General features: G+C 41.3%; 1 protein-coding gene and 1 long non-coding RNA gene across 12 annotated transcripts in view; one reads left to right on the top strand and one right to left on the bottom strand.

Moving 5' to 3' along the window:
• LOC135260873 (dipeptidyl aminopeptidase-like protein 6) overlaps nucleotides 1–25,042 on the top strand; it is a 165,313-nt gene that overhangs the window by 63,412 nt on the left and 76,859 nt on the right. Inside the window, exon 1 of one of the 5 annotated variants that reach the window (XM_064346539.1) lies at nucleotides 16,064–24,563. The exons of the other annotated variants lie outside the window; for them this stretch is intronic. Coding sequence (XP_064202609.1) covers nucleotides 24,507–24,563 — 57 coding nt within the window. The 5' untranslated portion in view covers nucleotides 16,064–24,506. Of the gene's footprint in view, nucleotides 1–16,063; nucleotides 24,564–25,042 lie in introns of those variants that run through there. 5 annotated transcript variants of the gene reach the window in all.
• LOC135260874 (uncharacterized) overlaps nucleotides 1–25,042 on the bottom strand; it is a 151,040-nt gene that overhangs the window by 90,916 nt on the left and 35,082 nt on the right. For 6 of the 7 annotated variants that reach the window (XR_010331769.1, XR_010331766.1, XR_010331767.1 and 3 more), the window contains exon 2: nucleotides 6,505–6,666. This is a non-coding gene — a long non-coding RNA (uncharacterized LOC135260874). Of the gene's footprint in view, nucleotides 1–460; nucleotides 1,761–6,504; nucleotides 6,667–25,042 lie in introns of those variants that run through there. The other variant, XR_010331770.1, reaches the window with a different exon arrangement.

The following is a 25,042-nucleotide window of genomic DNA, read 5'->3' as shown; positions in this document are numbered from 1 at the left end:
CGTTTGCAAAATGTGATCAATTAAGTTGTAAGTTCCAAGGTACCCTACTTAGATTAAATCTTAAAAAATAAGCATGGGAAAGAATTCCTTACAATAAGACAAACAATCTGCCAGTGGGGTAATGAAACTAGATTTAGATAAAACATGGAATATAATATTAAATGAAGTAAAACAGTTTTTCTAGGCTGGGAAATTAGTTTCAAAATTCATTGATATGGAAATAAAGGTGAATACAATAGGTCTAATTTTGTTTCCCATATGAACACCCTATGCTACTCTAAATGAAATTCACTTTGATTTCAGAATTATGCTTCAGAAGTGTTTTTTAGATGCCTAAACCCCTCCCTACTGTACTGTGACTGAGTCAGACCTGTCTCTTGAATCCGCTGCTTACCTATTATTCATCTGGTACTGAGCGATGCTAGCTTTTTTCGCTAAGCTGATGGGTACATCGGGGGAATGCAGCTCCGCTTCTCTGTGGCTTGTGTGTCACCTCTCTGATGGCTAACTTTTCCTGGGACACGGGCTAATGTTGCTGGGTTGGTGGAGCAGAACATTGCACAGAAGCCTTTGTTTCCCTCTGGTCTCACATTTCAGGTCAGGGTGTCAGAGTGGCCAAGTGCTCCACGGCAACATGGCAGCACAATTTGGAAAACTCTGCAGGAAGTTGCTTCAGAACTTTGTTGTGCTTGTGGAAACATTGTAGACTTTCCAGGCATCCCCTTATTGAGTTTACTCAAGCATCGGTCACCCTTCCAAAACATTAAACTGCCCGTGAATGAACAGATTTCTTTTGGTCTTACTCATTATGTTGCTTCATAAAGTCAAGAGAGGTTAGAAGGAAAAGTAAATAAATCATCTTGAAGAAACTTGTCCAGGCTGTTAATCAGAAGTTATAACTGCTGTTTACTGAAAAGATTTATTCTTATTCAAGTCTCCTCTCGTGCAGATTTCACTATATACACACAGACGGTGTATTGGTATGGTATGGTTGAAGCATTTTTGTGGGAATTGTAGTTTTCAAGTACAGGTAGGTCCACCTGATTGGCAAGGGAAGGGAAGCAGATGAAGAGACAGGAGGTGATCGCCAAGTTATTAATAAGTGGGTGAGTGATTATTGGATGTGACCACCTTCCTTCACATGAATGACAGCCTATCAGTTATCATTCTGCATTCACCGTTATCATGGGTAGTGACTTAAATGCTGCTTCATAACACTGGTGAGTTGTGGATAGTGGTTTCACGGAACTTGTAAATTGATCTCTCTTCCCCAGTTGCTCCAGATGCAAAATGCCTGTACTACAATTCAGTTTCATTTACACTTTCATTTAATTCCTCAGTTCTTTCACATCCGTGAAGCTAAGCCCGCGTAATTCCGTAAGCTGCCAATCATGGAATGCGGTCATCGGAGGCCTTTCCGTGATAGGCCCTTTTTCCCCCCCGTTTTTTTAATACAATGGTAATGCATTCTGCAGTTTTATATTTCACGCTAAAGCGACTTGTGCTGTGAACCAATATTAAAATGTGCTTTGCGTTTGACAGTGTAGGAGATTGCTTTCATGTGTCTGCGCGAGGCACGCGGAACAGAGTGCGTGAGTATTCTCCGACTTAGATGGAGGCTGAAGGAGATAATGACTCCCTGTGTCTTCAGAGAGATGTGGAACTCCAGTCTGTTATTTTCCGTTGCGCTGCAGGTCCCTATGGCTCATCCCATGAAGGGGCCAGATGTACTTTCAATTCGCTGAAATTGAATCTTTCTCCTGAATGCCAGATAGAAAAAACATATATACGCAAATAAACATGAATGATACTGCGCATATATACATATGAATTTCTCACTGCATAGTCACTCTGAATTATGTTCTATTATTATTTATAAGACATGCATTCCGATTGCTTCATGAATCCTCTTTGTTTTCATTCATTTATTTTTATCACTTCCTGAATCACGGTGAAACGGCACTTTGAGGAGTTACTGGTCAGGAGGGTTGAGCTGACTGGTTGAGCTGCCTGCAATAGTGCATGAGGGCTATGCTTTGTACGATTCGACATGTTGCAGCAGAAGCTGTGACAGATTGCTCGTGGTTAAAGTCTGGTGATGTGGTAATCCTGTCTACTGAGAGCCAACAGGGCAATAAATAAGTAAAGGCGAAGTGTTAATGAGTTCATTTGCACACTTAACACGGAAGTGTACCGTTTCAGACACATTAAAGAAACACACACACAGCATTCCTTGGAAAAACGACTCTGCTATGCTCTATTAAAATCGTCCTTCTTCTAGTATCTGATTCAGCACTCAGTTTTCCATTTAATCGGCAAAAGTAGATGGAGAAATCCATTTTCTCCTACCATTTGCGGGCAGATATGATTGTCCAAAGTCTGCTTTTTTGTGATTCACAAGGCCATTCTACTTCAGTAGCCTTTTAAGTTTGTCCTTTTAAAATTTTGCAAGAAGTGCAAAGTCACTCAGCGCCTAAATGTCTGCACTGTGGCTTCTGAAATTGCTGATGTGCATCTCTTTGGAACATACTTGATGTGGTGGAAGAGCCTGACAAGCCAGCAGACTGCAGACATATCATTGGATTAGCATCTTAACATTTGCTTCACATTCTTATAGGCAGCTGTAAACACCTTCAGAGAGGGGATAGCTGCATCTCCCATCTCAAGCATAATTCAGTCTGTTCATGTTTTTCAGCTTAACTGTTTGTTTCCCTGTTTTTCTCCCCAATTTGAAAAGGACAACAAGACCTCCTAGAGTTGCCTATGTGGTACCTACACCCTCACAGGAAGTACTGTACCTGGCTGAGTGCTGGTCTCTAATGCTCTTAATTAAGGGCAGGCCAGTTGGAAAATCATCCCCCCAAAAAAACTATTGTCATATAACCTCCGCTACAAGCTATGGAACTGTAAGAGAGTCCAGCAAAAAGATACTGTGTAACTTGACAAAAAGACTTGTGTAACACCTAAGGACCCGTGAAAATTGTGAGTCGATAGCAGGTTTGGTGCTGATTGCTACGACACCATGTGTTCTCCCAGCTATAAAGTTACAGTGCACATTTCAAGAATTCAGACACCCTGGCCCTGCTGTCCTGGAGTTTGGGTGCTCATTAAAGTGATACTGGAGTATAGATTACTACTGTAGTCCTTGCTAGGATGGGGTGGGTGCAGCTTCTTACAGTCTAAAGATGGAGGGGTGCGGGGGGAGGGTTTGTTAATGGCAAGGGGGGTGGAATACTTTATGCTGAGCTTTGAGTTGCTGGGTGGTTATAAGCAACTTCAGCATTAATGGCCATTGTTTGCTGGCTCCATTAAAGCTTCCACGGTTCATAACTGGTCCAGTCCACACAGCGCACGCACACACACACGCGCGCATGCACACACACGCTCAGCCGTCTGCCCAACAATGAACACCCGTAAGTTATCCAGAGTGTTAACGCTGAAAGCGCTGTGGAAGGTGAGTCTCCATTCTTATTCTGTGTGTGTGTGTGTGTGTGTGTGTGTGTGGATATGGATGTGTATTATTTGTGGCTCATTAATTCCAGCTTCTTCTATAAAAGTGAGCGGATAGGGGGTGGAGGGGAGGGGGGTACAAAATTGTATTAAGTGCTTTCAGTCATTTTAAATCAAAAGGAAGTTGTTGATAATATTATGGTTTATGGTTTAATTGAGAGCATACGCAAGCAGGCAGAGCATAACAGTACAACATGTAGTCCGGAATTAGCATTTTCTTAAGGGATTGTGAGAAAGCTTCTATCAGTTGCTGATGCTTTGCATCTTATGAAAAAAGTAATATGTGCCTGGTTTTTACAGTAATGTGCCCTGTGTGCTATCTCTGTCTGTACATGTTCCTGCTAAATATGAACAAATGACATTCAACAGCTGGCGACATTAGCTTCCTCATTGCCATATATGGCATGTTATTTCATTGTGTTCATGAAAAAGGGTGCGTGGAAGGCTATTTTGTACAATGAAACATCTCTAATCCAGAGCAATTCATCCAGATTATATTTTTATGTACAATCAGTTTATACAGCTGGAAAGGATTCAGACTAGGTATCTTGCTTAAGGGTACAATGGACCTGCAACCTTTGGGTTAAGGCTATGTGAGTAGTATAATAGTAAGAGAACTAAGCTTGTAAAGACTGGTTTATAAGCCACCGGTTGCCCGATGGAGTATAAACCAGTGTTTGCAAGCCTAGTTCCCTAATGATTACACTGGTGCAACTAGTTGTAGAGCCAGGCCTGAATTTTCCAGCTGATCGGAGGATAAGCAGAGCAACACATATTTCATAAAGACAGCACACAGATCTCTCTCAGCTTGCCTCCCTAACAGCGAGATGAAAGTGGGCATGTGATTGCTCTGTGCACTCTAGGAGGCTGTCTGGTAGTGGAAATGGATGATTTGATTTGTGTTGACAGTGCCCAGACCGGTCACAGGAATGCATCAGGCCCTCAGAGTCACTGGACACAGCCCCCCCCCTCCCCCCCCCCACACCCCCTCCTCCAATACAGGGCTCTGGATTCTCTCTCTCGCTTCCGTTTCTGTTACAATGACGTGCATGGCCCGCAGAATTCTCTGAAACCCAACCCGACCAGTCCAGTTCTCTCAGTATCCCTAACTCTCCCCGTCTCCCTAACGACACATCATTCTGAAGGAAACTGAGAGTCTTAAAGGCAACTGTGGCCAAACATCTGCTCGTGCAAGAGGAAATGGGCAATTCTGTTTCCTGTTGCGGGGAATGACTCATTATGTTCACTTACCTGGATCAGGGTCGGCAATTTATCGATCCTGCTGAGCGTTGCCGTTTTGAGTTTTTACGATAATGGTATCATTAATCATTGCGTTTGTCAATGGCGCATTTATGCTGCTTTCCTGGTCTATAAACAGATTACCAATCTGTCAATCATAGCATTTTGTTATAGCTGCATGTCGAATACTGCACGGGTAAGGGAAATTTCATACAAATGCGCTTACGTGTTTATTTTTCCCCTGTGCTCAACCAGCACGTCACGCAGCTCAGTGTGATATTGCGATGGTTATTGCAAATTGCACTGTGACCCTTGCAACATGAGACGCATCATTATTAATATGTCGCCATGCGGGCCTGGTGCATTTTGCCATTGTCCCCCCTGTGTGAAGATGGCTTTTCCTACCACTGTCAGCCATTTGGCCTTCTGAGCTTCTGATGGCGGTTGGTTCATACGCGAGATGGAGGGGGGAGCAGGGACATGTTGTCCGTGACTGTGTGTTGCATTGTTAGCCGACTGCAGGGGAAAACGGGGGAGGCCGAACACTCTTTGACAATGCTGCTGGTTGTTCAGGCCTTTTTTAAAAATATTTTTTCTTTCTGTTATGATTCTGACCATTGTATTGCTGGCATGGGGCTCTGAAAAATACTGGCTATTGTGCTCACTTCGTAATGGTTTCAGGCATCTGTATGGCTGTACATAACTGAGTTTTTGAGAGAACATGTTTTGCTCAGCTGCCATTGTGCAGTCAGGATTTCATATTTGTATGAATATACATACTGGTAACAAAGGTTGTGTCCTATGTGTGACAGTAACTTTTGAAAATGCAGCCTAATTAGTTTAGCTGGGCCATTTTTTTGTTCACTGTACTCACTGCGTGGGCTTGGATCAACACCGGGCCCTTTTGTTCTGCTTAGAGCACTAAATTATGTGGGTTGGCATGGAGGTGTTGTGGTTAAGAAGCCCAGCTTGCTATCTAAAGGATGCAGGTTCAAGCTCCGGGCTGGGCACAGCCTCTATACCAGGGGTGCCCAGTCTTATCCGAAAAGGACTGGTGTGGTGGCAGGTTTTTGTTTTGGCTCATCACTACAACACCTGATTATTGTTGATTGAAGACCTTGATTAGCTGATCTGTTGAATCAGGTGTCATAGTGCGGGGCTAAAACCAAAACCTTCACCCACACAGGTACTTTCGGATAGGATTGGACACGCCTGTTCTACCTATAATCCTTGTGCTTGTTACCTGACTGCCTTTAATAATAACATTCTGTGAACACTGACAACATAGGCATTGCTACTGCAGTGACTTAACAGAGTCTCTATCTCTGTTGCAACATCACCTCACTACCAGCTCTGGCTTAAATATAATTATGTAGACTATAATATTGACTAATATCTGCTTGATATTGACTAATAAGGAAATATTTAGTCTATTACATATATCAAATACTGTATGTTGCATGTTACATAAGATGTATAATTCTATCCAAAAAAATGCAAAAAACAAACAAAACAAGAACATTGCAATATGACCATATTTGAAGTGCATTACATTACAATAAATTACAATACATGCACGGAATGGGTGGAGATTTATGTGTATACTTTCTAATGCTTACATTATTGTGATTCACATTCAAAACATATATTTGCGGTTTCATGGTGTATTCATGTATGGGTTATTGCTAATTAAAAGTAATAACATAGAGAGCTGAAATACAGACAGGAGACAGGCCCCCCACTCCCCACCCTTACCTCTGTAAAGTACCGGCTGCTAAGGAAATATGTTCTCCATGCATGGACATGCTGGGATGGAAACAGGGGGTCTGTGTCTTCTGGCCTCCTGGCATCCTTCACTGAAGCCACCGGAGGCAATGTGTAACCCAGCAATGGTCTGCACCTGCCACGCCCAACTGCCTGCAGGGCACAGGAGGGGATGACTTGTAAACAGAAGTGGACAATAGGCCTCTTAAATAGGTGCTCATCCATCCATCCATTATCTAGCCTGATTACTCCTGGTCAGGGTTGCACAGGGTTTGGGGGGGTGATTGGGGTGCTGGAGCCTGCATGGCACGAGAGGCAGGAATACACCCTGGACATGTTGCCAACCCATCGAGGGCACAAATACCGTTGACTCACACGCAAGCTTATGGGCAATTTAGAATTGCCAATTAGTCTAACCTGCACGTCTTTGGACTGTGTGAGGAAATAGGTGCTCATATATATTTAAATAAATATTCACATTCAAAAAATAGAAAAGGTCAGCACTCTAAATTATGGTTCCTTTTATCTGTTTGATCTCTGAAACTTTTGTGCTGAAACTGTGTGCTGAATTTAACTTGAGCCAGTGCACATAATAAAATGGCAACTGGAGAGCACATTTTCCCCGTTTGAGGGCCTGTTTAATAGAAGTGATTAGTTTTTCAGACATGTTTCTCATTACATATTAAATGCTATGTCTTGCAATGGCAGTCTTTGTCATGTCAAAAGGGATAACCTGAAAAAGGTAACAGATCACTGTTAAAGCAACGTTAGTAACTGCCAAAATCGATATTTGTTGGGAAAAATCTTTGTAACACTGCCACTGCAGTCCACTCTCTTCAATCATAAAGTCTTTTTCAATATGCAAAATCCCACTTAAGTAAATCAGCTTTTGTCCTTGTCCCTCTTAAACAGAGCATGCTGTGATGCATAGCAAAAATTATTTTGCTGCCAAAAATTAAAAAAACTTTAGCCACGTAGACATCTGAGAGAAGTGCTGTTATGACCCTCTTTTATTTGTCTGACAGCTTGTGTCTTGTCATTAAAACAGTCTAATTCCCACATGATTTGGATGAGGCCTATTGTTTTCCCTGGCAACACTACTTTTTATGTTTAGCTTTAAAAAGGATGTGCATTAATACACTGGTCCACAAGAAACAAACGTAACTCAGTTGTCCGTCAATATATTTTTAGCTTGTTTATCGAAAGCTTTTAACACAGTGTGAAACTGATATAGTTTTTTTTTTGTCCGAGCGTATACTTTAGGCTCTTCATTTGTTTATATAGTGTGTGTGTGTGTGTGTGTGTGTGTGTCATTAAAATTGGCCCTCTCCACCCTACACAAAATGACAGACCTTGAACAGATGTCCACAGGTTCTGGAGTCCCAGCAGCACTGCATCCATAGAGCCAACAGTTAATGCCTGGTCAGGTGGAATACGAATATGAATACATCATCATTCATATCTTCCTGTGATGCTGTCTGAAAATGCATTGTGGCAAAAAGCATTTCACTTTTGATTTGTCAATATGCTTACCAAGATGATAGTGATGATCGCCCATTGCTAAGTTTGTGAAATGGCTTCTGATACTTGATTGGCTGATGGTGGCCATGTTTTTTTATTTTTTATACAATATATTTTGGTCAGTGGTCACTGGTGGGGTCTTTCACAGACATGTAGGATACAAAATGTCAACCTGATTGGTCAAACAGCTGAAGAGTTATAGGCATTTAAACTGATTTGCTTCTTATTGCACCACCTAATTTTTCATTAAATAAATGAAATTTAAAAAAAGTGTTCACTCCGATTACCTTTGTATAATATTACATTTTGTCTAAAGGTCTGAGACTATTCCGTCCGGCAAATATGCAGTAATTGAGGAAATCAAGAAGGGGGAAAATACCTTTTCACGGCACTGTAACGTAGCCTGACATGACATGACATGACATGACATGACAACGAGAACAGGCCATTCAGGCCAACAATGCTTGCCATTTTCCTATCACTAAAGTGTACCTAGTGTTCGGTTTACCTATAAACTAGATAGTATCTACCACAGTATCAAACTTGGTCTCAAAAAAAGTTTCTGCCTTCTGCTACATGACGTGGCAAGTTATTCAACCCTATTCTATACCACTCGCTGTGTGAAAAAATACTTCCATAGCCTTGCTCGAGTAGTGTGCTCAGTGGTCAACGTCGATCGTACAATCAGCCAGCAGGCTGTGTGACACGTCCTGCACAATTCTAATCATAATGAATTTACAAACCCATAATGGTTGCATTATGAATATATTGCTTTTGATTTATTTTTCCTGAGAATGACCGTTGATGTTGTAAGAGTGCTAAATGTTTGCTGATGCACATAAACACAATCCATTTGCATTTGGATTAAATTGCACTCAGCCCATGACTATTTATCAATTTTTAAGCATTTTTTGTTTAAGTGGAAAAATGGGTGGCTTGGTATTTGCACTTACATAGTGACTAATACAAATTGACAGTTTAAATGTGTATTTAACCTTCTCAGTTAATGTGTTTTTACCAACTGGGTTGCTCTGTTCTTTTCAAAGGAAAAACAGATATTTTTCAGAAAAGTAAAGTAATATTTTAGCTTTGTCCTGTCTAATAAAGACTTGTAGATGATTCGCAAAACATTTATACATCCCACTATCATCTGAATGAACTGAATTATCAATCATTATAAATAGACTATTTATGATTCTCTGGGGATAGTGGATGAAGGGTACAGTGATTCAGCTTAGCTCAAGAAAAACAGAATACATAAAAACCATTTAAGTGAAATCTTGTAATGTATTTTGCATCCAGTGTATACATTTTGTGTCTAGCTATTTCAATGTTTATTCAAAAATCCACTTCAAAGGTGTGCAGTGGAAATTCTTCCTTCATAAACCATTACATAAAGGCTGTTGTCCATTTGACAGAAATATCATTATAATTATAAAATTATCATATGATTTATGTACAGTATGGTGCTTCGTGTTCTTAGAATTATCATGATTGTTGACTGGTCAATCAAAAGGTCAAACTAAATAATGACTGGTTCGTCAAATATATATATTTTTATCTTAGACCTGTGGGCGGAACTAATCTAGCCACAGTGTGCTTTGTTCTTTATCTTCCAGTTCCAAGTTATAACCATGGTTACAGTGTTAATGAAGCAAAGTGTTCACATTCAAAGAGGGAAGAACATAACTTAAGCAATACAGTGCCACTCACTTAGAAATGTAGTGCTTTAATGCCAGTGCAATCATTTTGTTGTTAGCTGACCTCATTTTTATATCTTTTTTTATCCCTCCCCATGCCCCCCTTCTGCTGCCACTCCATTACAGAGTGTCTAATTTCTCCTTGGTAACGTGATATGTGTCACAGATCTGCACCTCTGGGCAAGGCTGTGTACAGTGTGAAACCTCGATAACAGCAGTGCAGTGGAGCAGCCTTCTCCCTCGTCCCGACGGGATGGTGGAAGTGAGAATTTTGGGCGGTAAATATGGCCCACGTTTACAAGACTTTTTTTCCCTCTTTGGGCAACAAGAGAGGAGGTTGAATAAACAGTTTTTCCTCAATTAGAACCCACTTTTTTCTTCTTCTCACAAACACAGGTTTGTAAATTCCACGATCACTTAAACTTAAACTTGCAAAAAAAAAAAAAAAGTTGAAGAAAACATGTTGTGCTTTTGTTTACTTTTACGTCAAAGCTAAGGGCGAATGTCGATTGAATACAGGCCACGGACAATAAAACATGAAGTCTACTGATAAGAACTGGCCATTTAGCCAGTCTGATCTCATATTTTTGCCTATAGTCTGTAGTGCCTCCAGCACTTCATCTGTCTGGTCTTGAACTCTCCAAGGGTCTCTGTTTCCATTATCAGCCATAAGCAGGGAGTCTATGCAATCATAGCTCTTTGTGTAAAATAAATACATCGATAAAAATCAAATAAAAATACTGAAAATTTGAATGCATTGAGATCCCACCTATGCCCTCTTCTCAGGCTCCTTAGTGTGGATTGTATGGATTTACTTCATTATTTAAAAAAAAAAAAAATCACCCAGCATTTTCCGTTTTTCTTCTTGATATTGCCATGCTGTAATAATAAATAAGTCTTGTCAGAGTGGCATTAGTTCAACATGAGGTGGGAGGGGGAAGGGGGGCGGGGGGGCGTGGGTACAAATGCATTACAACTTCAGGACAGCTTGCAACATCAACTTCGGAGAATGGGAAAGTGAAATACAATCACACGGTATTGTAACTCCTCTTCAGCAGTTATGCGGGGATATAGGAGTGCTTCTCTCTTCGCCCTAAAGCTGGCGGCGATGGTGCCCGGGCCACGGCCTGACCCACTCGGACCCGGGCGCAGTGCGCTATCGGCCGAAACAAACGCGCCCTCGCCCTGCCATTACCATCAGTGCTGATGCCTCATTTTCCGTCACATCCATTACCTCCTTATCGCCGCCTCTCTATCAGGCAGCTGCTCCCACCAACAGGAACTCTCATTTTATCTGCTGCCACGTCAGCAGCCTTCACCAAGTACCAGCTGGACACCGACCACCTTTTTATAAGGGGGTGGGGTTTGCTGGAAGAGTGCCTGGTTTTACAATAGGCTGTTTAATGCCTGGCAGTGGTACTGAAAGAACGGTATTGCGTAAAGCAGAAGTGGTTTTGGAAGTGACAACCAGGAGGTTGCAAGTTTGAATCCCAAAGTGGGGTATTTCTGGTGGCGGTGTTAGGGGGAGGGGGGCAGTGCCGTTACAGTCTCTCATAAGAGTGGAACTGAATGAACATGCTCTCATCATCAGAAGGTTAGAGGTTCAAATTCCAGTTGGGGTACTGCCGTTGTTCCTCAGATGTATAAATAGACTGCGTATAAGGTGTGAGCTGTGTAATTCACCCCAGGTGAAGGTGGCTGCTCAACTCACATTTCTGCATTCTATAATTGGATGAATCACACTAGAGATGTGGATTTCTGGTGAAAAGCAATTAAATTTTCCCCCTGTTCCGTTCTTTTTGCATATTTTTAGGCCTGCTATTCTGGACAGCTGTTAAACCCTTAACCCTTAAATTTCTGTTTCGGGGCAGTCTTTCACTGCACATAGGATATGACGTTAACACGTTATCTTACTGTCTTTCTCGATTTTGATGTTAGAAGACTTCTCTTTCAGACAGAGCAAGGCCCCCATTTCTGTTGTGCCCCTCCCCCCCATCTCTTCCACCTCCTTGCACACCAAATCATGAGACAGGCTCACTTTATTTGGAATTCACACTGCATGATGCCGCATGGCTCTCCTCTCTAATGAGAGCTTTCAGAAGCCCTGCTTTTGCCTCCGTTAAGAGAACATGACAAGCCAGCGAAACTGACAAGAATAAACAGTCAAATTACCTTTTTTTTTTTGCTGCTATGCACCATAACAGTAGTCCTCATTCAAAGATCTTGTTAATGGCCCACTTTTTGAAATTTGGTGTTAGATTTAGACTATTACAATTACACAAATATCAATCAACCAATCAGGCTTTATTTATCAAGCACATGTCATACAGATTTGTAATACAATGCGCTGAACAATTACACAAATATGCCATGGACACAGTGCAATGGACAGAATAAAACCTGTTTCTGGGGCTCCCAAGTGGCGTAGCTGATGACTGCTGACGTCAGTCATACGTCTGGCTGATGTGATTCACCGCCTATGACCGCGAGTACACCGGTGGTGTGTTTCACTTCACTTCATTCCACCGGCAGCAGCTTGTCCTCTCTAAGGACCTATTTTCCCATTGTAACCACTGTTCCTTCCAACAACCTGGCAGGTGACCCTGCTATGCTTACAGGTCATCGTGCTGTGAGCATAGCAGAAAGGACTTTTTTTTTTTTTGCTTGCCATTTAGCAGACAATCTTACCCAGAGCGACTTACACGGCTTGCATTTGTATTTACATTAAATCAGTTTGCTGGCTATTTTACCGGAGCAATTCAGGTTAAGCACCTTGCTAAAGGGTACAATAACAGTGCCCTACCTGGGAATCAATCCCACAAACTTAAGAGTTACAAGCCCAGTTCTGTAACCACTATGCTACACTAATGACACTGTGCATTGTGACTAAATTGTAAATGTGTCAAGTAATTACCCCACTGACACTCTGAAGGCCAGCTTTATGCAAAGTTTGTGGCAACATCCAGCTTAACCACAATGCGGTGTGGTTTTATTGCTCAGTAAAGAAAAAAAAGAATCATTTCTTTAGGCATTATTGTCCACAACATTACTTATATACACACATATACTAGTGAAATTAATGTTGTGGCTCTGGTTAGATTTAATCAGGGCCTTTGTTGGGCTTGGGAGGGCATGGGCCATACCTCTGATAGCATTAGCCGCTGGAGCACGTTAATCCAACTAAACAGCTGAAAAGCAACCTAGCGCACTTACAATGCAGACAGGGCGGCTGCCACTATATATTTTTCACTCCTAATAGATTTAACCTTCACTTTGTGAAGTAGCATCTGCCAGAGCAAACGTTATGTTATGGGTCGCATTTACTCACTAATTCCCTTTAATTAAATTAGTCTGGCAGGTGCTCTGCTGTTGAAAGTCCTCTAAGGTTACCTTTTGTGCACACGCAGACAAGGAGGTCAACCACGCTGACCCAGTGGAAAAGAGGTTGGCTCCAAGCCAGAGAGAGTCAGAGAGACAAATGGGGTCCTTCTATGCCATGTGTAGCTGTCTTGTCCCCCACCTATCTCAGTCTTTGCTTGTAAAAAAAAATGTCCTTGCCTGCCCAGTTCACAAGCGTATGCTTCCCCTTCCTGTTTCGTACCACTGTGAAACGGAATTGGAAAAGTAACACAGACTCAAGAAAACAACAAAAACACATCATCCTGGGTTGTGAGTGTTAACAAAGACCCAAGAGGGGCAAAACGAGTGTAATACAGAATGTGCAGATTTGCCCAAAGGTGCTACGAGCAGTTGGGCCTCCTCCTGAAAACAGGCTATGAAGTCTCAGAGCCTAACAAGGCAACTGCTGAAATTCTCCTTAAAAGTAGTCCAAAAACTTTTTCCATTGTGGCGGCGCATTTTGTGGTTTTCAGACTGTGTACAATCGTGGAAAAAACAACGTAAGATCTTTGTGTTTTCTCCATGATTGGGTAAGTGCACTTTGCATTGCTTTGTCTGAAGTGGTTGTCCATCAGTGATTAATTATTTATACCCTAGCCATTCTCAGGAAGTTAGATTGAAGTTGAATCTTATGGCTACTGCTTGTAAGTTTGTAAGTTTTTGCAAAAACATTTACTATTGACTTTACAATGCTCTGAAGACTGATTAATGGCCATAGTGTGAAGCAGGCAGTTTAAAGAGAGTCTCACATTCATTAACAAAAGCCTTTATATTGCATTTCAATGCCACATAGTTGATCTAGCTTCAAGGACCCTGGCTTTGCCACTATTTGCATATTAAGACTGTGGAAACAAATGGTTTTACTAATGTGTTTTGTTGCCTATACTTCACACAAATCCCCTGTCTGGAAAGTCCCCTAAAACCAAGACCTGCTTCAGTTATAGGCACATTTGCTCTGGGATTCATACTCCTGCAGGGAGAGCAGTGTAAAATATATTGAAATGTGATTTCGTGGCATTTAAAGGTTCCAAATCATCCAGTCAAGTAGCAAAGAATGCTAAGCTACTTTAAAAAAGCTTAAAACCCATGTAGCTCTCAGATTTAGAGCCATGCTTGGATGATATTTCAATGACTTTCCACAGTGTGTTCTTTTTTAGCTTCAAATCACAACCCCGTCGCAAGTTTAGAAAATGTCTACCATTGCCATGTTTCATTTCAAATTTACAAAGAAGGGTGCATGCTGTGTGACACTGGGCACTGTTCATATAAGGGTGTGGCATGTGGCTTGCAGTTCACTAGGTGGCAGTAATGTGCAGCAATTCACACAATAGTAACCTGTGCTCAACTGGGCTAGAACAGTATCAATGTCTAATTGCTCTGATCAATTGTTCTAATAAAAAAATGATTGACACTACATCTATAAAGGTTGAGGTACAAAATATTATGATGAGTGTTCTTTACTTTCTGCTAATATTCAATATTCTTATGATTTGCTTCCTTGTCTTTGAATGCAACATGTGAAAGTGGGTGTATTATACTTCAAAGACCAGTCTTCATGCTGCATTAATGGGCAAAGATTGAATGTAATGTGCACAGCTGTGTTCCTGTAGCTGCTAATATAATTTCCTGCAGTGTTTATGTTGATATTGCCATTACCCTCAGTCACCTTGCAGCAGTGGCTAAATCTCCTTCATTTCTGTGCCATTAAGGGAAGAATCATAGGCTGCCATCAAGGTTGGTTTTCTTCAGATAGAAAATCCTGTAGAGACAAGTTCTTGTTTTTGTGAAGTCCCTGTGCTGAAAGGCTGACAGATCGGAGCTGGAAAATCTACAGTGATATTCAAAAATGTCCTGTAATGTACAGCCTGAGCTATCCTGGTCTTGGGTGAAAATGTACTCATGGGTATGTGTGAAATGTGGCATCGGCTGTCTTTTCCTCCCTAGCTGTGGGGTTGCTGAGATGGACTGATCTTGGTTTTCTCCACAGGAGCTTTCTATATGCTTGCCAATACAAGCCCAGTTTTGTACTGAGGGAAAAGATCAATATTGATTTAACAGGCAGAAATAATGACCAGATTTGTGATTTTTCTTTTGAAGAAAAAAAAACCACTTATTTGATGGATGATTAAATAGGTCACCTAGCCAGATTAGAGGGAAAATAGAAATACCGTAGGTTTGCTAGAATCAAGAAAAACAGTGATTGGAAATGTTTAATTTATATATTTTTTGAAGAAAAATTAATGAATATTGCATGGAGGCAGATGGATTTTGGAGCACGTGGACCAGTGAGTGCAGATTCTGCAGATGCTACTTGGAGTAAAAGGAGATAGTAGAGGGAGGGAAAAAATCACAACATTACCTTCTGTGAGAGTGACTGTGAGCGTACAGTATTGTATGTGCATCTGTGTGATTGTGTGTGTGTCAATGCATTAGGGATGTTGTCGAATACAAATACTATATTCGGCAACACTTGAATAATGCATTCCTCTCTGAATGCTTTCTCCTACCGAATTTGGCCAATATCATTCGGATCGTTTCTTCCCACCTCTTCAATGACATTCGCTCAAAAGTCAGGACCAATTTTCTCAATTAGACACACACACACCTGCAGAGAGACAGTGAGTGAGAGTTTCTATTAAGATTAGATATGGGACAGCAATGCCATGGGGCTTTGGGGACTTTAAAATGAAAATTACTCCAGCTTCGTAAATGCCATATCCTGATCCTTCCACGACTCTCCTAAATATAAAAACTGCATTTAAAAAAAATAAATAGACAACAACAGGTGTTTTTACCCAGGTGCGAACATGTCGCCGTCTGCTTCGGCACGCTATTCTATAATGGAATGACCGGTGCTTTGACACAAATTTCCCAATAAAGCGCTATCAAAACAAAATCTGCGCATATAATCACACAAAATTCATTCACTGCAATTGTGATGAAGTTGATAGAACAAAATTGGACTTTGTTCAAAGTGAGAAACGCATGAAATTTGTCAGACACACTTCTTTTGTCAAAATAAAACAATACCTGTATGCTATCTGCATAATGCTGCTGTGTTCTGGGTTTTGCGACCTTCATCGACTTTGAGGTTCAATCGATGGATTGGTCTCGGGACGGGATGACCCCTCCTGCCACCTGGAGTGTGTGCTCAAACATTCGGAAGTGTCCCTAAGGCTTTGGCCTATCCATCACCATCTGTTTTTTCAGCCTCAATTACATCTGTAAGCCCCGCCACAGCATGTTGATAGATGTCAGGAGGCGCCTTCAGAGCAATAATCAATTCCCGCATCCATCACCACGTTTGGAGCTCCGCCATCATTTGCTTTGGTCTTATCTGAACTCCCTTTCCCCCTTCTGAAGCTTTTTTTTTTTGCTGAAATTCCAGTCGTTGACACACAACTCAATCCTACAGGCTTAAATCACATTTGATCCTGCGATAAAATGGTTCAGCAAATGTAATCTAATAATTGGTGTTCAAGGAAAAATCTATTTAACAGGTAGGACTGTCTTCTGTGTGTGAATAAGAAGGATAGTCAAAATGTGAACTTGTGTCCAACGTAAGGAAACACTGATTAAGACATATCCCTGACATATTTAGTCATTGGCATGGTGTAGTGCATAACTGTTTGTGTAGTTTGATTCTTTAGTAATGGTGAAACAGCTCCACAAATAGAGACAATAGTGCATACAATTGCTGTTCTGTATCCATCAGACAGCAGGATATACTGGTCTTATACCACAAGTTGAGCAACCAACGGTGACAGCTTGATATTTGAGGCTTAAAACAGTAGGTAGATGTACATGCCCAAATCCATTCACCCAGTTATCACAAACATCAACCAATTTTATTTCCTGGTTGTTTTTCCAAATGGTTGTTGCTATAATCTTTCAATGTATGCATGCTTTCTAACCATGTACTGCATGGCTGCATTCAGCTAATATAGATATATTTGCAATTTACATTTTAATTCCCATGTTAACGGAGGCAGTAATTCACACATTCGTTCATGTGGTAATTCATTTAAATATGAGAACACTTGCATTTAAATGTAGGGGCTTGTATGCTACGCAGACACCGTATGTCATACACACCAAGCATCTCAGTCCCCATTGAGCAAAACCATGTTGTGCAGCTTCAAACTATTATTGGTGGGCTACTGGGTGGCTAATCATGTTTAGGCAATGTCCCAGTGTGTGGATGGGGCCACTGGTCTGTAATCAAATCCATGACCATGGCTGGCAGCCCTCCAAGGCAAAGCTTAATAGCATTGCCCGGGGAAGAGGGGTTCATCAGCAGGGATAAAACATGTCTCATTGCTCATGAGTGACCTCTACTGGTCAGTCTGGCACCAGCTGTCCCTGCTTTCTCAGGCTGTAAATGTCCTCCTTCTACTCGAGTCTGTGTGAGCTATACTTGTGAACTGTGGCATAGATAGAAGCTGACAGGCATGTCTTGTAGGAGAGCATGTGCTCTCCTTTATTGATAACAGAGGCTATAGAGATGTGTGTGGCTTGTGAATACAAGTGCCGTTTTGAACAGCATGTCCTTCAAAATCTAAAGACAGATATTTGTTTACTTCCACAGATTTCTTGAAAAGGTAGAATCTCAGAAACTCTAAATTGAATGGAACAATTATATTGTGCTTCTTTCAACAGAACATGTGGAGTCCAATTATCAAGAAATATAGTGCTGAAAGAAACCGTTATATTACCAATTGCAAAATCTGTAAGGGAATCTTTGCAATAGAAAACTTATAGTCCAAACACTGACCATTCTGGCTAAATTTCAGTATGCACTGTTTATTGTCATATCCATTTTCTCTGACTCCCTGAATGTTCAATTCCATACTAAAACCTAACATAGACTGCACAATTAATATCATATGATAAACAATACTACTGTTAAACTGTGCTTGTGGTAAACTGTACGTACGGTACAGACTCATGGCAAATACGTACATTACACCGATCATCCACAGTACCACTGGCTCTACTTTCCAGAACCAGTCAGCAATATTGTAATTGTGTAGGAGGAGCTACCACTCACATTGTATTTCACTAAAAGCTCTTTGTCTGGAGTGGTATTGTAGCGTAAACTACATACAGTGTAAGCATATTGCTACAATTTTAGTACATGGATGAATCTGCTAATTAGGAGTCTATGTAGCTGGTCATGATCATGTACAGTGCTGTTCATTGGCTAGGTTGCTTTATTGGTGCTGAAATGTGTTAATGGGAGCTGCCCATTGGCTAACCTGTTTTGTTGGTGCCAAAATGCTTCCTGGGAGCTGTCCACTGACTAACTTGCTTTATTGGAGCTGGAATGCTTCATGCGAGCTGTCCACTGAGTAACCTGCTTTGTTGGTGCTGAATTGCTTCCTGGGAGCTGTCCATTGGCTAACCTGCTTTGTTGGTGCTGAATTGCTTCCTGGGAGCTGTCCATTGGCTAATCTGCTTTGTTGGTGCTGAAATGCTTCATGCGAGCTGTCCATGGGCTGGCTAACTTTGCTGATTCTGAAATGCATTATGGGAGCCTTTGCTAACCTGCTTTGTCTCTGCTGAAATTTCTCAGAGGATTGGTTCAGTGTCTGCAGTGCTTTGTGGTTCTGAAGTGTCCTTGGCACCAGCCCTTTTCCACCTGTGTTTGTTGGAGCTAAATTCAATTAAAAAAACAAAAAAAACAAATGTGCTTGTAAAATGTACTCCATAGCCTTTTAATGACTATTTCCAACCCATCAGAACAGCCAGCTCTTATTTAAATGTTTTATTTAAACTTACATTGAGTAGAAAGTGTGTGCACCATTGTATTTATAATGTAAAAGGATTTGGAGGTCGCTTAGCTTTTGTGAGGGGATACTATGCAGCACTGCCTGAGTCAAGTGGACATGGCGGGCATCCTTTCACACAGTCAGTGAAATGGTCTCATAAAAAGCGTGAAACTTGCTCTTAAGCATGTTTTGGCAGTAATCAGTCTCAGGGGAGAAAGCACAAGGCACAGACCAATGCCCGCTGCACACTCTGAATGTAATTATATGCCATTTCACTGTGTTTTCATCAAGCAGTTCCTTCCATTATTCAGATGAAATTATGTGCTTCCCACGGGGCCTGAGCATTAGGTTTATGAGGCAAGACCTCACATGATAACCTGTGATGACCAAGAGAAGAATGAATTGATAAATTCATTTTCTGACTTGTTATTTCTCACTTGTCTCTGACTCTCTTCATATTATAACTCTTTGCTGGGGGCTACACTCTTTGCTCTTTGCTACACTCAAACTTGTACAATTAAATTGAATCATACAGCAGATGTTCCACTGTGTCTGATTCATATGGCTAAATCCAAGAAAATAAATAATAAAAAAAAGAAACCTTGTGGTCCCAAATTATTTGGCACAAGGTGGTTCTCAACAAAGAGCAACTATATTTAATTCATAGCAATTATGGTTAAAATAAGGAAAAAACTCCCATCAGTGAGTATACATTGCTCATTGAGGCTTAGCAGTGGAGTGCATTGCCTACTGGCACTACTGATAGCATCCCTTGCCTGCAAAGGGATATTCCGCTACTTCGAGCACCTGCCGCAGCTCTGGCTCATCGAGCATGTGCTATCACTTCTCCCGGAGATTCGGGATGGCTTTGCCCCACCGGGGACTGAAGGCGGGGCAGGAGATCAGCCGAGATTACGCCAAACCCAGGGCAGCGTCCTTCGCCGTGCCGTAGCCGACTCCAGCTCATGTTAATTCACGCTGGAGCGGAGGGTCACGCTGCAAGGTCCTGCCTTTCCGGCGCAGGTACGCTCAGAAAATGACACGGTGTGAAAACAATTGTGGTACAAATAAGCTTTGTGGAGGCCCTGCTCAAATCCTGGGGTGATTGTAAGACCAATGGGATTTTCTTGGCTTTTTCTGCTTTGTGCTGTTTCTGTGTGTTCAGACGGTGTGGAAATGTGTCCTCCCAGTTCTCACTGAACCTAGACATTGTGGCTCAATTTTCTTTTCTGAAATGGTAAAATTGTCAGTGATTTGTCGACACAAATAGTATGCTTTTTTTGTTACTTCTGTAGATGTTCAGCTACAGAATTAATGTACTGTGCTGTGAAATCAAAAACCAGAGAAGCAAACCTAAAATTCTGCCAACTGCACCATGCTCAAACCAAAAGAATTACCCCTCTCCTGAATCTGCTTCTAAAATAAGAACCGCCTTTAATCTTGGTATATTTGGAACAGGTCGATGGGTATGATTTCACTTTGCAAGCAATCAGACCCTTCTTCAGAAAAAGGGCTCATCAGACTCTGCACAATTCTTATGCCATTTTAATAGCTTTTTTTATTTTTATTTTTTTTACTTATTTGTGTGTTGCATGGTTTACCTAGACTCATTTAGCAGAGTGTAATTCATTCATCATGCCAGTGCAAATCACTGCTCTCAGGTTGCTAGTGGGAGGTTGGAGGGGATTTTTCAAACACGGCTCGGGTGAATCTCAATTAAGCAGGTGTACTGCACATCCATCTGAAGTGCCCATAATGCCTCACTGCAACGCCGGGATAACGTGGGCCCAGCTCTTCAAAGGAGAGAGATAAAGCAAGACAATGCTTATGACTGAATTTAATGCGATCTCTCGCTTTTACTCCTGTTCTCCAGGCCAATTATTTGTCAGAGCGGCCTTCCCTTTGGAAAAGTAAAACTTTATTATTCGGCTCCACTTAGCAACTTGACCTAGCCATTCCTAACATTGTTTTCACCGCCATCTTGTGAATGAGAACACATTCTACTACATAACACAATACATATAATGATGCTTAGGTTACTCCAACAGCATTGCAATGCGGAAGGCTGGGATTCAACCAACATTTGTCTTCAAATTTTGACTAACAATTAAAAGCAGAGATTTTTTCCCCTTTGTAACAGATTTTGGAAGTTGGGGGAATCACAAAAACAAACTCGCCAAACTGTGATTGCGAAAAAGGAGTGTAACGTTTGCATTTACTTGTAAGTGAAAGTCTAAGCATAATGCGCTCCCCAAGGAACGTTAATCTTGCCGGTATAACTGCGATTGGTTGCTGCAATCACTACAGCTGCCACCGTCGCAATTATCACACTGTGAACCGTTTCTCAAATCATTTTCAGCAGATGCTAATCAACCACAGTACTATATGTTGCACTCTATAATTATAATTAATTTGTTTGGCAGAAACCCTGACACTGTTGACATGTTTCGCATTTTCACAGCTGTTTATCGCTCTTAAGCAATTCAGGTCAACTACCAGGTACAATGCTCTCCTGAAGACCGAACCTGCAATGTTACTGTAGCACGCTCAACTCCCTACACACTCTTCCACACTGTTGCGCAGAGAAATATGTCCTGTATCATCGCACTTTAAACATGCTTTGCAAATCCTAACAAGCATGTGTATGCTTACACGTGGGAAACTTAGACTGCACAGCGGCACTATATAGGTTTCTGAAGAATACCTAGGATAAGGCTTCCTGAAGAAACAGCAGTGAAAAAAACATCATTTTTCACTCTGTCAGTCAGTCAATTAATCCAGAACCTTCACAGAACAGTGTTTAAACACACCTGCCTTGTTGGGCATACATCACTGGCTTTCTCTTTGTCATCATCTCAAACTGCAACCATGAGTGGAAGGCTGCTGCCAAAGCTTCAGAATCACGGCATGCATTTGGTGACGCACTGCAATGAACGCTAACACCATCTGTAGCAGCAAGGCAGGAAAATGACCCAAAACTAGTCTTTTTTTAGTTATTTATGAAGACCATTTATATTCTGGCCAGAATGTATATGGGGATTTTTTTGTGTACCAGACAACGAGTGAAATGTCATGACACAACAAATAATGTAAAAGTTCAGAGGGTTTGAAGCTGCATGCCAAGATAATGTCAGTTGCTCAGATTTACGGATTTCCACCAATCACCAGCAGGCAAAGGATGTGACAGCTTCTGTGAAAGGTTCTCACTATAAAATAAATATTTTACCTTGAGGTATAAACAGTTTGCCTTAAAAATCTATGCCATTATAACTGTGTATCATTACACTGTCGAACAAGTCAGGATTGTTCCCTCCATGGTTTACCAATTTTCCCATATTTAATATAAACACACAACGTCATTAATGATTCATGTTGCCCTGAATACATTTGTTCTATTTCCCCCAAAAGACCATCTCACCTTTTCTATAAACTCAATCTCATTATAAACAGGCTATCTGTCTCCATGATAGAAAATGATTTGGCTGCGTGAGATAGAGTGCCATATAGTGCAAAGACAATTTTCTCGACAATACGATATTCACAGTGCATGGTCATTTGATGCAATATCTGAGATTAATACGTCTGCTTCTCAAATAAATAATTTATTTGTTGTTGCAGGAAGGATTATCATGGGTATCATACAAATTACATTGATGAGAATGTTTAATTTTATATCATATATATCTGTGAGATTGGACAGCATTTTATTTTCGTAGCAGTTCCTCTCCCTTAATAGTGTCTTTGCCCACTGGTTATTTGTGTGACTGAGGAAACGAGCGGGGTTGAATTATTGGCTCATGGACTGGGATCATTAACGGGTTCTCAAAACGTTGATGGTCACGGGTGCATTACAATATATTTTACATTTTAAACGGTCTTGTCTCAGTAGAACGAGAAATTCCAAAGGGATAGCAACATTCAAAATGTAGATTTGTGTATTAAAAGCTTACAACTGTGTTATGACTTTCATCATTGGTTGAGATTGTTCATGTTCATGTTGAAATTGGAGTAGGCTATAGGCCTAGCCTACTGCTGGAAGGAACTTACATTAGCCTAACCAATACTTTATAGAACAGTGTTAATAGACGGCATATACCCATTTCAAATATTGTATTCTCTGACAGAAAAGGCATGTCGCTGACAATTAGGCATAATTAGGTTTTTTTATTTTTAAATATGAAAATTAGCTCATCTACAACACCTGGAGATCTAGTAGACTGAAGTTTTATTACTGAACTAACCATAATGTTATTTCAGGATTTTTCATTTAATAATAATTCCACCCACCCATTACTAGCAGGTAGCTTATCCTGGGCAGGGTCATGGGTGCTAGAGCCTGTCCCAGCGTGCACTGGGCTAGGGGGCAGGAATGCAACCTGGACAGGCTGCCAATCCTTCGTAGGGCACATACACCACTCGCTCACCATTCACCCACACACATGCATACCTATGAGCAATTGAGAGTTTCCAATTAGCTTACCAGCATGTCTGTGGGAGGAAACTGGAGTACCCAGAGGAAACCCACACAGGGAGAACATGCAAACTCCACCCAGCAAGGTCGAGGCCGGATTTAAACAGAGAACCTTCTTGCTGTGAGGTGACAGTGCTACCCACTGCATCACCGTGCCACCCTTAGTTAGAATTAATTTCCTGAATTAAAAATGAATTGACTCCACGATGACATTAGAAGAAATAAAAAAGTATTAATTTTAATTGTTGTGATTCTACAAGCCCTGCTATGGCATGTTTAACAGTCAAACAAAATTAAAAACTGACAACGTAGGCTACTGGCTTGTAAATTGCAAGTGAACCATGAAACATTTATCTTATCAAAACAAGCACTGGCAAAAATGAATGACTGTACTGCTGAAGCCTACCTTCAAAGCTAAACTTGATGTAGGCTTTGGGTTCAACTTGCAGATATTTTGCTTTCTCTAAATTGTTCCTAGCTTCAAAGACCAACATGCACTTTATGTTTGTTTCCTGTGCGTTTCTGGAGTGAAAATTATTGAAAAAAGTTTTAAGTATTGGCATTAGCCTACAGTATTTTTTCTACGAAAAGTAGTCTATACTGTATGTCTAGACTGAAACGCTTACAATGCCTTGTTCCTTTTATTACTGAGTTTGCAATACCAAATAGTCTATTTTAAAATGCTTTTCGATATTAGCACACCTGTCTAGCTCCAACACGCTATTGCATTATTTGCAGTTTTGTGGTTGTGTTGCGTTGGCTGTACGGTTGGGAAATGCAGTGCGAGTGAATGGGAACTCGCATCAACCGTCCGTCTCCTATCTCAGTTTCCTGAGGTGGTTGGTTGCCAGGCAGTTATCACAGCGCTCGTGACGATTCCAGTGACTGTGGCTCGCGCTGCTTCCCTGCGATATAGAGGCTGAGCATCAGTATCTCCTTCCTCGTACGTCTTCGCAGATTAGCACCCAAATCATTTAGTGGTTGCATTTTGCTGGGGGGTCTTTCGATCTCTCGAGCCACTCAGAATCGTTTGCTACTGAGATTGAATTCCAAGTCTTGTTCGCGGTACTTTGCTGGCTCCAGTCTGAATTTTTGCGGTTCACAGCTGTGTGATCCCTGCGATAGGTTATAATGACTTCAGCCAAGGAGACCAATGCACCAGCGAAACCAGCTCAACAGCAAGATCAGGTACTACTCTCTTCTGTGTTTTAGTGCTTTATTTGTTTTCTAAATGTTTAAATATGCGTGTTCCTTTGGTTAAGGGAAGCAAAACCTAAACCAGCACTGTTCATATGCTCAATTTATCTACACAGTATTATAATAAAACGCTGAAAAGAATGTTGTGGACGTAAAACGCCGCGTTTTCAGTAATTGCATAATTTAGGTAAGTCATCTTCTTGAGCATGGGAACTTGCGGAATGTATTAATTTCAGCGTAGTGCTTTGAAAGCAGCCATTCACTGGCTGCAGATCAGCGAAACGACACAGAATTAAGCCCAGCTGTTTCTGGTGGACTATTCTGTACGTTCGACAATGCATCACGGATATGATGAGTATCGCTTCGACTGGCGAAGTACAGTTCATTTCCCATATAACTCGGGCGACAATAGGCTAGTTAATAGTCCGTCGGTCTCCGCATACTTGGTCAACGATGGAAAGTGACCTACA

This window comes from Anguilla rostrata, chromosome 8 (genome assembly GCF_018555375.3).
Source record: "Anguilla rostrata isolate EN2019 chromosome 8, ASM1855537v3, whole genome shotgun sequence".
Lineage (NCBI taxonomy): Eukaryota > Metazoa > Chordata > Actinopteri > Anguilliformes > Anguillidae > Anguilla > Anguilla rostrata.
The sequence above is the reverse complement of the archived record's forward strand: the minus strand, read 5'-3'. Positions and strand labels throughout refer to the sequence as shown.